The sequence below is a fragment of the Talpa europaea genome, assembly GCF_964194135.1.
Source record: "Talpa europaea genome assembly, chromosome: 1".
Lineage (NCBI taxonomy): Eukaryota > Metazoa > Chordata > Mammalia > Eulipotyphla > Talpidae > Talpa > Talpa europaea.
This window is the reverse complement of record NC_140073.1, coordinates 146,594,432-146,610,097: the sequence shown is the minus strand read 5'-3', so window position 1 is coordinate 146,610,097 and position 15,666 is coordinate 146,594,432. Positions and strand designations below refer to the sequence as shown.

General features: G+C 39.8%; 1 protein-coding gene across 1 annotated transcript in view; it reads left to right on the top strand.

Moving 5' to 3' along the window:
• Positions 1-15,666, top strand: part of EPHA4 (EPH receptor A4) — a gene marked incomplete at both ends in the record, with an annotated part of 141,904 nt that overhangs the window by 7,091 nt on the left and 119,147 nt on the right. The window contains one exon of the mRNA XM_084250467.1: positions 260-923. Coding sequence (XP_084106593.1) covers positions 260-923 — 664 coding nt within the window. The remainder of the gene's footprint in view (positions 1-259; positions 924-15,666) is intronic.

Below are 15,666 nucleotides of genomic sequence, written 5' to 3'. Positions count from 1 at the left end.
GCACTGCTGAGAACTCATAAGCAATAAATCCACCCTTGTCCTTGGATTTTAGGCAAAGGAATGAGACAAACAAAAAAGACCACATCCCCAATAAATACTGCCTTACCTCCCACACGCTATTACCTTTATTAGTGAGGCCTGGTACTCCGTTTTCCTTATTGAAACAAAATCGTTGGGGTCCCTTGAAAGTGAAATAGGATTGGTAGATCATTGTAGGATGAAATATTGTAATTGATACATTTCTGCTGGATCTTTGCAGTGGGAGGAAGTGAGTATTATGGATGAAAAAAATACCCCCATCCGAACCTACCAAGTGTGCAACGTGATGGAACCCAGCCAGAATAACTGGCTCCGAACTGACTGGATCACACGCGAAGGGGCGCAGAGGGTGTACATCGAGATTAAGTTCACCTTGCGGGACTGCAATAGCCTTCCGGGCGTCATGGGGACTTGCAAGGAGACGTTTAACCTGTATTACTATGAATCAGACAACGACAAAGAGCGCTTTATCCGCGAGAGCCAGTTTGGCAAGATTGACACCATTGCCGCTGACGAGAGCTTCACTCAGGTGGACATTGGCGACCGCATCATGAAGCTCAACACCGAGGTCCGGGATGTAGGGCCATTGAGCAAAAAGGGGTTTTATCTGGCTTTCCAGGATGTGGGGGCCTGCATCGCCCTGGTGTCCGTCCGTGTGTTCTATAAGAAGTGTCCGCTCACCGTTCGCAACCTGGCCCAGTTTCCAGACACCATCACAGGGGCTGATACTTCTTCCCTGGTGGAAGTTCGAGGCTCCTGTGTCAACAACTCGGAAGAGAAGGATGTGCCAAAAATGTACTGTGGGGCAGATGGTGAGTGGCTGGTACCCATTGGCAACTGCCTTTGCAACGCTGGGCATGAGGAGCGGAATGGAGAATGCCAAGGTAAGAGAGCCATATTGTACTTTTCATTAGGGCTTAGTGCACGTAATTAAATCAGAGATGAGACTAAATGGAGTAAAGCCAGTAATTAGCAGCCCCAGTGGGATGTGGTGGGACAGAGGGGTCTAATGAGTAAGTGCTGTAGCTCCAGGTGGCAAGGCTAAGATGCTTCTAATACTGACAAAATAAATGATGCTGCTGTAATCAGCAGAAGGCCAAACACATTTGCTAACAGGCACTTAGGTCTGAACCGGCTTGATTCGTCCTCTAAAATGGAAATGAAAAAAGCTGAAGCGAGGGCTGACAGAGCTTATGCAAAGAGGACCTACTCATTCTCCAGCCATGGCTTTCCTGTCTGCAGGCTTGGTGAAATGGTACATCTCTGTGATCTGAAGTGTGTGTGTATATGAGTGATTTAAATGAGAAGTTATTAAATTGAGCTGTGTCAGGAAAATCCAGTTTTTCTTGCCTTGTGGACCAGTATAGACTTGGCCCAACAGTGGAGTGCTCTTCCACTGAGTGCCCTTGATGTGGTGTCGAAGTGAAATTAATCTTGACTAAAGACCTCTTTATTTCCCTAAGGAGGTAATAAAGAGCTAGTAAGAGTCTTCTTATTTGATCTGTAGTTAGAGGCAATAGTTACTTTGTGATCCATTTTGGGTTATTGAGTTCTTGAAGAAATCTAGGTTTGTTTATCATGTTAATTGCTATTTATCATATTACCAAGGTGATTTTTACTGCTTCACCTAATTTCCCCTTTCTGGCAGTATACTGGAGAGTTTGTAAAATTCTTTGTACCAGTTTTTTTTTCTGAGTGACCAGAGTAATCCATATTTGTAAAGATAGTTTGTGTCACGTGAGGGTATAGGCTTAAAAAAATCTGGTTTTCCCAAGGTTTGGGGAAGTTTTTTTTTTGTTTTTTTTTTTTTTTGGTTGGCATTTATTTTTAGTGGATATCACTAGTGTGCGCCTACTGATTTTATTGTGATAAATGCTAAGCAGTGTGTAACTTGGTCCATCTATGGGGCAGATCAGTTGAGCTTTTCCCAGGGTGACTGTTGAGCGGTAGACTGGATTGCACATGGTTCATCTGATTTGGTGATTAGAGAGCTCAAAATAACTGACTGGCAAACCATTTGTCTGGCATTTCAACCATTTTAATGACAGAGTGGGATTAACTATGGGGCGATCCACTTGACTGGAAATCAACAGTTATACGCTATAGAAAATTGCATTTTTGGTAATTTGGTGTCATACTTTATACTTTTCTGAAGGGACTTTCCTGAATTGTTATAGCTATTTCTAGGAGTGGCTGACAATGCATGCCTATTAAGTTCATTGTAAATAAAACAGAATAAAGGCTGACTACCTTTTGCATTGTCCTAGAGTAGAAAAGTAAACTTGAACATTTAAAAGTTGGAACTTTTATTAAAGTTTCTCTTGCAAAATTTAATTCATTGCCATTTTGTTTGCTCTTGACTTTGCAAATACTAGATAAACTGTACCACTTTGAAAGTCTGAAATCTATTCTGGTATTAATATTGGAAAATATGTGAATGCATTTTTATTGGCACCTAAATTACAATAATCATAGCAGGAAGAATGGAGTGAACGGGGCGATGACACTACATCACATTTTAGAGTAAATTATCCTGCCTTTTCGATTTTTGTAAGACAGGACTCGCACATCTTCACATGTCAAGAGTCTTTTATATATTAAAAAAATCATTGTCTTCCATTTCCTGCTCAAATGCTCATGCTTCTGACATTAGTACATCTCTCTGTATCTAATGTCATTGATTTTCAATTGTCACAGAGCCCAGTAACTCATACATTGCAATACTGTGAAACTCCCTGACATTTTTACAACCCAAATTAGAAGGAAAAGAGAAAAAGATGGAAGGGGAAGTGAATGTAGAAGCAATTGAACATTTTAGTGGCTTGCTTTATGGAAATAATCTTGGGATTCCAGTTAATCATGTGGTTCATGGAAGGGAAGGGCTTCCACCTTTCAAATCCTGTCCATGTCAGAGCAAAAGGTTCCTAACACAAGGACTGATGTTTCGTGGAAGAGAAAGGTTGACTGAACTATTTTTGAGGGTTTTCAATGTTCCCCTACCTCCTACCCAGGTAGTTTCTTTACTGTTCATAAAATAATTAACTCAAGCAGACTTTTTTTTTGCACAAAATCCTGCACTTCATTAATTTGCTTATACTCGTAGTTGATCCTGTATGATTATTCTATCAATAAAACTGGCCAGGATCTTGCTCTCAGCAGCATCCTGCATTACGTAGCCTGTTCCACGATTCCCAGTCTTTGTCAGTGTGGTGTTGCCTGACACAACATACTACTACTAAGTCAGACTTTCTTATGAATTTAGGGAGGAAGAAAAAACTTGAATCACTAAAGATTCTTAAATTCCAAAACTGAGTCAGAGTTTGAAAAGATGACAACCATCTTAAACGGAATGAAAATGCTTGTCTCCATCCTTGACATCACTAGTGGAAATTTCGAGAGACATATAACTAGAACAGAAGAAAAAACACACACACAAAATACCAGGTCCTGATTTTACCATGTTCCTTGAACCCTCTGAGCCTTCATTTGTTCAATAAAATGGGTTGATAATAATCGTGCTTGGCCTGCAGACTTGCTATGAGGACACTGATTTAAGGTTGGTAGAAGTCACCTTGCAGGTCTTAAAGCATCAAACCGATGTTAACACTTGGATTTCTTTTGTCACTGCTCTTCCCAAGGTCATAGCTGCTTTTAAGGGTGTTGAGTTGACAAAGCACATGGGAAGTCCATATCTCCCCACCACTCTTTTGAAGTCAAGGTTAAAGATAGGAAGCATTGCTATTTTCCTAACAAAGAATAATGTCCATGTTCACACTTCTTATTCAGAATGATATTTGGGGAGTGTCATTTTTTTCACCCCTGTAGGAAAGAGAACTTTCCTTTGAGTAAGAGAAAAGCAGTTGGAGGGTGGGACAAGAAAGACAGGTATCAAGGGGGCTTGGGAGGGGACTGAAAGGAGAACAGGCAAGGCTTCAGAACTCTGGCAGGCTCCTCCCCAATTGTCTTTTCAGTGGGTTTACTGTGGCAGGACAAATAGAAGAACAGGTGAAAGGTCACCTACTTCCTCATCCATCTTCCTTGGGGTCTGGGAGGTCAGAGTGAAGATTGATTAAGATCTTAAATGTTTGACAAAGGGTCCTTGGCAGAAATGGCCAGGGCGGGTGGGGGCCTGGGCTGTCTTGTTTAGATCTAACCCTGGTTATCTGCCCAAGTCATCCAGGGACCTTGGGGACAGAACTACACTTCCTCTGGAGTCCTTACCTCCAAGCAGTACATGCTAATGGAGCCGGAGGATGAAGACAGGCCTCAAAAGTGTCGAGAGCACGGGGTGAGGGCAAGCTGGCCCTCTGAAGCAGCTACAAGTTCATTCTGCCCTGGAATAACATTTTCTAAAACAATTTAGCTCTGTCTCAGGACAACAAAGAGGGTTAATCACTCAAGTGTCTTCTCCGGGAAGAAAGTGTGACTGTCTTAGTAGCAGTTCGTACTTGCCCCCTCATTGGTACAGAAGCTAAATTAGACTTGTTACCAGGCCTGCTCAGACAGCAGAAGGAAGGGAAAAAATCCATCTCAGATGTCCCTGCCCCTCATGTACCCACCCCCCCTTGAGGAAATGTTCCAGATGTTTTACAAGTTGTTTTCATTACCTCACAACAGTAAGCAGAAGGAAAAGAGGAAAAAATTCTTTATTCACTTATTTTGTGTTTAATTCAAAAGCTGGAAAATAAAAAGAAAGCCACAGATTCACTCTGTGAAATATTAATAAGCCTTATTTTCAGAGTATATATAAAACTAACACTTGTAAAAAGAGAGAATTCTTGTGGAGTCATGTTTAAGGCCAAATAATCACAACTGTGACAAAATTAAGAGTTGCTCGAATACGTAATACTCTTATAAATTGTTTGGGTCATAGTTATCTAGGACCTATATCATATATCCTTATATATGGTGCCTCTTTATATCAACAAAAGGTATTTTATTAAAAGCTCTTTTGAAAAAAAAAGAACAAGATAGAAGTTCTTTGATGGCTGTAAAATAGAAACATTTCAAATTTGTGCTCTGCAGAGGGAGAGAGAGCTGTGTTTTTAAGAAATTGCTTACTTTGTTTTCCTAATATGCTATAGAAGGATCTTAGAAGAAAAAAGAAGTACTGAAAAGGAAGCATTTAATGAACAGTTCAGAGAGATACTGTATGATACGCTTTCCACTTTAGAATTTTTTCTTCTACCTTTGAATCAGGTCTTTAAGAATCAATTGCCAGAATCACATGGCTGCTTTTATCTCCTGCTTTGAAGCCTGGCTGTGATCATGGAAAGGCACATTTCTTTACATAAGAGAAGAGCAGGGTTTAATTATTGTCCTTTTTCCATTAGACTTTTAAATTTTTTTTTTTTTCCTTCTTGTGACCAGGCTCCTTCTCTGTGTGTGAAGCATGCAATACTCTATTTTGGATCCAGCAAAACATCCCCTTGGAAATATCTCAGGGATTTTTAAATATGGTGTGTAAGATTTGATGACTTATTTTAGGCTAGCTGAGTTTCCTTGCATCTTACACAAATGAATTAGAGGTACTTACTCTGTAAAGACTTGAATATTGTCCGAATACTGAAAATTGGCTTTTCAGTTACTACTGGGCAAAGCAGAGGGGGTCTGGGTGTAAGTTTGACTTTCATATTGTTGTGCTTAGTTTGTTTTTTGCATTTAATGGATGAATGTGAGTATTATCACAGAACCGCTTGCTGCAGACTCTCCAACTTTGTGTGTGTGAGTTAACATTCTTTATGCTTTGAGAGGATAACTTACATACATGTATTTAAAATAAATAACATAATTGGAATCATCCTCTTAATTGTCACCTTGTTTTTATGAAGTTTAGCTGTTCATCATGGATAGCGATCCTTGCTCAAGACTAACTTTTTTTTGGTCTTCACAATTGATGATTTAACATTCTGTAGTATGAATATGTCATACTTTATCTCATTTTTCTCTTCTGGATAGATATTTAGATTATTTAGTTTTTCTGCTAATACACACTTTAGATATTTTAATCATAAATGTATGTTTTTTGTTAACTATTGAATGGTTAGCCCTGATTTGTTAATTTTCTGGCTTTATCTTGCACAAGTGAGTTTAGTAAACTTCCTCATGAGAATATAGAAGAGTACAGTCCAAATAAGTAAGGGAGTGATGATTATGGAATATAGCGCTATCTCTTTAAATGTTCATTGAATGAATAAGTAGATGCAGAAGGAATTGTGGCCTATGTCATATGAAACATTTATTTATTGGAGTGATGTTTTAGGGTGTCAGCATGCTGTATCAGACTCCTTGCATGTGACTAATGTTTATAATTCCTACTTCAATTGGATCTTAACTATTTTCATCATGTTTGAGTCATCGCTAAACCTGAAAGTTCAAAATTCTCTGCAGTGCATGAAATTAACAGAGTCAGTACAACATGGTTAAGACCTGCCTTTGGATTCTGAGATTTGGGTTTAAGTTCTAGTTATTCCACTTACCCAGATGTGTGGTGGGGGACACCAGCCTAACCAACCTCCCTAACCTCACAGTCACATCAACAGTCATATAGAAAGCACACTAATCAGTGTGATACACATGCAATTGGTGCCTGGAATTGTTAAGTGTAAATAATGTTGTTATGGTTATTTTATTGTTGTAAATAGAAACAAACTTGATCAGAAACATGGGCCATTTTGCTTCCAGAGTAGAACTTAATGGTTTTTGGTGACAATCAATTGGTAACTCATAGGTGAGGATAGGGCATGGTATGAAATCGCTGGTATTTTGTATGTCGATCAAATCTGCAGTTCTCCAAGTTATGCACTAGTGCAGTGGTTCTCAAAGTGTGTTCCAGCGGAGTTCTTGAAGGCCCCTCCTGTTTGGCAAAGTCAACACTTTAATGATACAAAGATGTTACTTGCTTTTTCCATACCCTTCTGTCATGAGTAGGGCTACCCTGATGTAGCACATTCAGTTGAATACAGCGGCACATAGGAGACTCAAGCTGCCCTCGATTAAGTCAGATATTACATTTGCAATAACAAAAAAAGTAAAATAATACCACTCTTTTCCCTAGTTTCCTTTTGTTTTGGAAAATTCAGTTATTCGTTTGTTAAAATGTTGTTTGTGTTTGTGCTGACACATAATGGCTTCATTGTTAATACTTGAAAGTGAATTAATAAACCACTACTTCAAAATTTTTCAATTTCCACTTCCAGGACTAAATGTTGAGATATTTAACTCACGTAAAGAAGAGGGCTTTGGCATCTTCAATATATTTTTAAGAGTAGATATGGGTTCTGAGCCCCCAAAAGTTTGAGAATCCCTGTAGAACTCCATCAGCCCCTTCTTTTCTCTGGCAGGTCCAGAGAAGGCCTTCTGCCTGACTGCAGGCACTTACAAGTGAAAATGAATTAAGAAAGCCCCAAAGACCTTTTCAGAATCTGGAGATTTAGGCAGCTTAGAAGGATGTCGTTTTATTTATTCAACCCTTTGGGTGTTTCTATAAAATTAGGCAGCAATTTATAGCTCTTGGCTTTTTAGAAACTGTTTATCTGTGTCCAATAACACGGCTCAGTGCTCTCTTTCGTTTTATTGTGCTTGTTAGGAGAAACCTTAAAGAAAGCCTCTGCTGTCCCCTGGCCCCAGAGAGACTGGATCTTTATCACTTGGGACACAGCCCTTCCTCCCGGTGTCTCCCGACAGCTGGTACCTCTAAGCTGTTGGGGGGGGCGGGGGGAGCAGGTGAGGTCACTGGGCTCCACGATCTGGATGTCTTTAATAATCGACTCAAAATTCAAGGTCTCTTTCGCCTTCCTGGGAAACAGTCGTGGTGGTGCTGCTTACATCTCCCTTTGAAGACCGGGAGCTTTTTCTGGGTGAATGGGGTCGTCAGCTGTCTGCGTAAGGTAGCTTTTCCAGGCGGCAGATTCTTCATTTGCATATTCTGTATGCACCCTCATGCAAAACAGCACACCCATTTCCCCCTCTGACAAAGGCAAGGAGGGCTTCCTTTGGAAACTCCAGCCAAAATCTCCTTATGTTTATGCAGAACCCAATGATTTAGACACCATGCAAATTAATTCGCTTTTGATTTGAATGCTTCCAGAGATTGGGGGTGGGAAGTGCAGAGTGGATTATTTGCACAGGACTTTTTGTGCTCCCCTCCCCCTAGCAGTGTGGCTGGTTGTCACTGCCAGGCCCCTTACCCCTTCCAAACACCCAAGCTCCTGCTGCTCATTTCATTTTGACCTTTGGAAAAGAACCTAGCGTTGGTGCATCCTTCCCTTGTCTGCTAGTGACAGCTTCAGCTGGAATCTTGCTGTTCATTCAGAGGTGGGAAGACGTGGCATTCTTCAGATTATGCTAGGAATGTTTAGAAGTGGCCCAACAATGGGCTTAAAAAATTGTCAAGTAAAAACATAAAATTCTTTGACAAAGAATTGTCAGATCTCAGGAAGTTCCGAAAATAGACCTTAGGTCACTGCTCCTGGAATCCATTCATTCCCTCAACAAAAAGATGTCGAAAGCATCAAATGTACAAATCACCTCTGATATTTTCTTTCATCTGTGTTTCTGTCTATGAATGAATACATCAGTCTTCCTGCCTATTAATTCAAATCACAGTTAAAATCCCTTATTTTAAAGGTGTATTTATTTAGAAAGTATATTGAGTGTAATTGTGCTTCTTATCCCTTATATTCACTTTGGGCTAAACGCTATTTTTTGAATTCCCAACGTAGTCATTCATCCTCTTCAACTTTACTTAACCTTGGCTTTATTTCCCTGTTATGGTAACACAGCACACTGAATATGTATCTCAGCAAACTTCACTCTCCTGGAAGACCACACTGTCTTGAGGAAGCCCTGATCGCTTGTATTCTTAATCTAGAAGGAGAAGACTTTGAGGAAATGTTTTTGAACTCAAACTTTAGTTTTGAGTTCAAGCTCATTTCACAGGGCAGAAAACAGATTTCGCCATGTAATTAAATGAAGGCAGGGTCAGCTACAACAGCATCTAAATGTGGAAGAGCTTTGGTTTAGCTCCACATGGTCTGACAAAGTTTGATGATGCTGTTCAAAGTCCATTTGGGATGGATTATTTAGGATTAAAGAACAGCAGAAAGCTCTGTACTTGGTGTGTTCTCTGGTGTCATTAGTGGATGAGAAAATTCAGCTGCTTATCTGGCTCTTGTTTCTAAGGATGGATTTAAACAGACCCACACTTCTCAAAGGTGATCTTACTAACCTCTTCTTAATAAGTTACAGATCTCAAATTGCTCGAAATCCTTAAAATACCATTTGAAGCAAGTTGATTGATAATTATCATTTCCCCTACGTGTACAGATATTTTCTGCAGCAGTACAAAGCTATGGTACAGTTTCTTAATTACCCAGATAATCCTGTTTGCTTGTATTTTTAAACTATGAAGTGCTGGGTAATTATTCAATTCTTAATAGAAGGCAAATGGCAATGTAAACAATAATTAGGATGTTAGACAGACTAATACGCTTCAAAGCAAATTGGATTTTTTTCATACTGTTCAGCATGAAGTCCCATAAAAGCTAACAATTTAGAAGCAAGGCAAAAAAGGTTCCATTTTGTTCATATTTTATGGAGTTATCTCTTCATGGCTTGTTTCTGTGAATAGCAGTTTGCCCCAATGAAGCCGGCTGTGCCCAAGCCAAATGTTTCCCTAACAATCGCTTCCCTGCTGTTTGACATTTGCCTGTGTTCTCCCAGGACTCCAGATTGGTCCTTTGTCTGCTGCGGATCCCAGGGGTCAGAGGTTAACAGAATACTGATTTCCTCCCATAATGCCATGGCAGGTAAATATGGGACAACCTCAGCATCAGTGAAGTCGGAGCTCAGGGAGGAATTCTTTTCTCATGGGCTTTTTGTCCTTAAGAACGTCCCCAATTTTAGACGCCAGGGTTCCCAGGCGTTCTTCACGATGAGTGCTGCCCTCTGTTCTGTAAGGCTTTTCCCATTAATGACCATTCAAAGTAGTCCCAGAAATTCATGAATTGAAAACTGCCAGCAAATCACTGCTTTCGAGGAATTAATTTTGCAAACTTAATATGGTGACATTTTGCAGTCTTAATGCATTTAATTATGTCTTGCAGTCTTTTCTGTACTTACTGGGTATTTCATTGGTAAAACGATAGATTGATAGCAAAGACTGTATACTAAAACTGTATACTTTAATAATGGTGCTATAACCCTTGCTCCCTCCAGCCCCCCAGATTTTTGGTCTCCTTTCATAGTATGTTGCCAGTTAGTGGTATAATTAAATGAACAATCAGTTTTATTTTCCATTTTCATTTATAGAGATAACCAAGCATTCATCAATATCAATGTTATTAATGTTTTACATCAGGTTAATTACATCAGTCTTAATTTTTCTCCCAAGTATTAATGCAACTCCATAGATTACATCCTAATGGTTTATGATGCACACAGACTTTAGAAGTATAAATATTTTTCAAAGTACTTATTACCATCAATTCATTTTCTTAGCTATCCCACTTCTAATTGGTCTACCTCCTTCACATTGCACTGTGAACTTGATGCTGGGATCCATTTGTTTTCAGTTTGAAGTGTTTGAAAAAGACATCCCCACTTTGAAAAACAGTTTCCTTTTGAAGTGTCTGGCTTGGCAAAGCCTGATGTGGCCCCCAGGGAAATTAGCATGTTAAAAGAATAGATCAATACCTTGCTGGCGCCTCTACCCTTCTTGCTCCCTTCCAAGGGGAAGAGTTTTGAAGAACCCTAGGAGGTCTATGACAGACGTGCCAGGAGCCCTCCAGAGGACTGTCGATTTCTGAGTAGAGAACACTGACAGTTTGATCTGGTGCCCAGCCTGCTGCTTTGCTGGCCATTTGCAAATGGATGCAAGAGGAATTGACAGCTCCAGGAAAGCCCTAGCAGTTCATGTAATTACGGAGAGGATTAGAAGGAAAATGTTGGAGAAAGTAAGAGATCAATATGGGGCACTTGTTGACTGAACTTAACCTTCAGCTGTTAGAGCAACTCCATTTTGTAATGTTTAGCTTGTGCATTGAGAATAGTATTTAAAAAGTTTTGTTTTAAGGATTTTGTAAATCTTTGCATATAAGCAGCCCCTGATTTTTGAGAGCAGACTGGTAGGTAATTAACAGTATAATGCTTCCAGTACTTAAGATGCAAAGGTGCTAATTAACTAATGGGAGAAATTGAGATTTCATTACTCTGTTCTCTAGCTGAGGTGCCAGCCAACAAGTGCAACTGAAAATCATATTTGAACTTCAGGTGTCCTTTTCACCATTTTCTTTTGGAAGTGTCTCTTTGTATCCGATAGTTTAAAATACTAATGCTGGGTTACAGTAAAACAACATAAAAGTTGGGAGTTTTTGTAAGAAAGGAACTCATGTTGATGGAAAAATGAGAACGTGATCTTTGCATGAATGAAAAGTGAAGCATTTTTTAAAAAAGGTTTCAGATGATCTTTTAGGGAGTTAACTTCCACACGGCAGAAATGGCTGCTGTGCTCAGCTAAAATAGATCCAGCCACATAATTTATTCCAACCTTCCTGAAGGATTCTGAGATCCTCATTCACAAAATGTTCTTGCTAATAACTATTTTAGTAACTTTTAAAGGGGTAATTCTAATGGTGGGAGCCATGCATTATGATTTCAGAGAGACTGTACCAAAACTTTCAAAAGTTCATTGTTAGATCATTCCTTTTCTTTAACTAGGGAAACATCAAGAAATTTATTGAAGAAAATTAATGTCTGGCTTTATAAAAATCAGAACCATTATTGAACTTTAAAAAGTAGGTAAATTAAAAGGACCCATCCTCCCCAAGACTGTTGACTTCTACTTCAGATAATGATTGAAAAACACAAATCTATTGAGTTTTTCCAATATTTTCCATTATATCTTCTAGCTAGTTATCACTCTTCTACCGGGAAGCTATTGATTTTTGTGTTTATCTTGCATCCTATCTCCTTATTGAACTGACTAGTGAATACTAATAGGCTTTCAGTTAATTCTCCAGAGTTTTCTCTAGAACTAATAGTTTGGGCTGCAAGCAATTATATATTTTCCATCTTTCCCCAGATTAGATCTTTTGTTCTTGAGTTTTATCTCATAACATAGGTCAGAATTTTCATACCAGTCAGTAAATAATGTAGATTTTAGCATCTTTGTCATGCCCAATTTTATCTCGTCTGTCCGCTATGAGATATATTTTCTTTAATATCATATTTCCAATTTTGAAGCATTGCTCAGAAAGAACACATTTTGTTATTTCAAGCATCTCTTAGAAGTGAAGTGACCTTTTTGACTCTTATTTATGAGATTGAATTAGATTTTTCGGAAAATAAACTATAGACTCTGCTTTTTGTGGGAGACACCATTTTTGGTGGCAGTGAATTTTGATAGTCTCTTGAATTCTAATTGGAAATAGTGATTAAGAATAATCACTTGGACTAAGAACTGAATTTTATTCTTAGAGCTGTCACAGTATGAGCTAGTTACATATGTGGGCATATAGAGAACAGTCCATGGGTATTCTTAGGATTAAAAAAGGAAACACAGGGCCTCTCCGGTGGCGCAGCGGATGAACACTGGGTTGCGAAGCTGCCCACGGCCTCTGCAGCACCGGTTCAATCCCCGGCTGCTCCCCGGCCAACGGAGGAGGGTCCCCCATGGCACGCAGACCTCTCCTGCCGCCCGCTGCTCCCCTCAGCAGTGTACTTCGGTCCTTCTGCCTGCTCTGCTCCCAGCTCTGGCTCTGGTGAATTCTCTCACCCTCCCGCGCTTCTGACTGTACCCAGTGCATGTATAAACAAACAAACAAACAAATAAATAAATAAAGCATGCCTCTATTAAAAAAAAAAAGGAAATTCATCTAAGTCTCACCTAGGAATTAGCATTGATTTAGTAAAATGTTCAGTAAAATGTAAAAAGTTTTATTATTGTTTTATGTTGCATTTCTAATATATATCTAAGTGATATTAATCTACTTGTTCTCACTTTCTTCTCTCATGGTTGGCAGGTGTTAGTATTGCTATCTGTTCATAAAATTAGTTGCATTTTGTATTACCTTTGCAGAAAGTTAGTGTGCAGAACTAACTGTTCCTTGAAAATTTGAAAGATTTCACCATTAAATTTGGCTCTGAAATGCACTTGTGATGCAGGCACTTTTTTATTTATTTGTTAGACTGGGTGGAACAGGGGTTAAAGACATAGCACTATCAAGCTATTGGCAGCCACTGCAGCAGGAGTTTGATCCCTGGCCAAGGAGCTGACCCACATGGCACAACAGACCGCTCCTGTCTTGCCCGCTGTTACCCTCAGCAGTGTATTTTGGTAGATCTGCCTGTTCTGCACCCCACTCTATCTCTGGTGAATCCCCTTACCTCCTGTACCTCTGGCCTACACCCCAGATCTTATATACATAAATAAATCCAAAAAAAAAAAAATGCAACAGCCACAAAAAGGAAACTGGCTTTAGGACCTTGTTGAATTGCTTTTCAAGTCTCATAAGTGGCTTTTCAAGTCCAATTCAGTAGGCATGACCTTTGATTTTGGTTAGGGCTGTTCCCAGCCTCTGCTGACTTGATGGTAAAAAGCAAAGATGCCAGTAGCTCTCATCCATAATTACGTTATTGAGCTTCCTCATTACTTGTTTAGATCTTAAACATATAAGTTAAAGGTAATGGGATCATTAAACCTGAAAGTAGTGCATAGACATGGTTAAGCTGCTCATTAATCAGGAGCCTGGCTGTTAATGAGAATCTAGTTGAGAAAATATTTAATATCCCATTAGGGAAAGCTACATTTCACTGCAGAGTGAGTGTGGATACAAATCCTCTGAATTGTGGTGCTTCACTTTTTTTATCGAGAGAGAGGGAGCAAATGTGAAATGACGATCCACTGTTGTAGAAACATCCTGTGTGTTCCTTGAGTAGCCAGTTTGATGCAATGATTTGCAAATATTTTATACTGGTTTTGAGGATTGGTAAGTTTAATTTTTCACTCAACCCAACAAATTATTCCATGAACTACAGTGGGCAGAACGAAGACTGAATAACAGCTATAGCCTTAAAATAAGAAAAATCTTTCTTAATATTTTGAACTATATAGGAATCCAGAGTGAGGCCTTTTGAAGCTATCAGCTCCACTTTAAGGAGGTGTTCACACCGGCTAGAGGGTGCTGGGGCAGGTAGCAGTATTCCTGCAGTAAGAGTTTGGAGATCCAGTGTTTCTTGAAAGGAGCCCTATTCTTGTTTGGGGCAAGACCATTCTTCTTTGATTGACTCTCCCCCAAGCACGCCTGGCCAGAGCACAGTGTGTGAGCATGCATGTTGCAAAGCATTTAGTATCTGCCATGGTGCCTGGGCACTAAATTCCTATGGCATCCTGCAGGCCCTGTAACAAGTCAAAACCTCTCCCTCATGTTTCCAGGCATCTTGCTGTGGGTATGAAGACTCATCTTGATTGTAAACATTTAGAATAGATAAACTGGGCCTCCCCGGTGACGCAGCGGTTGAGCGCTGGGTTGCGAAACTGCCTGCAGCCTCTGTAGCGCCGGTTCGATCCCCGGCTGCCGGGCGAGGGTCCCACATGGATCAAAGACCTCTCCTGCTGCCTGCTGCTCCCCTCAGCAGTGTATTTCGTCGGTCTGCCTGTTCTGTTCCCCACTCTGGCTCTGGTGAATTCTCTCACCCTCCCACACATCTGGCCTGTACCCCAGTTCTTGTATAAACAAAAATAAATAAATCTTTAAAAAAATAGAATAGATAAACTGTAAGATTACTTGCAACTAAGATTCTAAGATAGTTGGGTATTTGGTGTCTCTTATTTAGGCATTTTTTATCTTTCCTACAGGGTATGTAATCCAGGTCCAGGCTTTTATAGTTTAGAAAAGATGGAGCTCTCCAAATCCCAGCTATATCAATCGCTCTCTGTTTTTATTTTCTTTAATTGTAAGAGTGTTTCAGAGCATCCCAAAGTCAGTATAACATGTCTCCCCAGTAGACTTCCATTAAGACATGGGAATGCCTTTTGAAGAAGTAACTAACATTTTACAAAAGCATCTGTAATGTTGGCCAGCAACCAACCTTTCCACCAGCTTTATTTCTTTAGTCCTATACCAGCTTTATAAAGCAGATGCTGTTATTATCCTGGTTTACAGTTGGGAACATTGAGGCAAGGAAAGGCGCCTGAGGCCTTGCAGTCTACCCCTGAGAATTTGAAACCAGATGATTGATGCCAGTCTCCATGGCTACCAACTCTATACCATACTGGGTATGAACTATTTTAAAGAAAGAAACCTCTGCCCAAGTTAACCAATATTATGGAGTCCACCTTGTGTTCATATAAGGTTTGAGGAATATTTAACACACCTAAGCTAAAGGCATATGTAAACAGTACCCTGTACTTACTCCCAAGATTTGTCAATCACCTGTCTGCCCTTTGTACTATTTCCAAAGGCCTTGCTGAGAGCAATATGTGACTTTTCAATTATCTAGACTAAAGACCTTATCCTAGAGTGGGTTACTGAGCAAATTATTCTTATTTTTTAAAAAGATTTATTTATTTATGGGGTCTCCCCTGGTGGTGCAGAAGTTGAGCGCTGGGCTGCGAAGCTGCCCGCA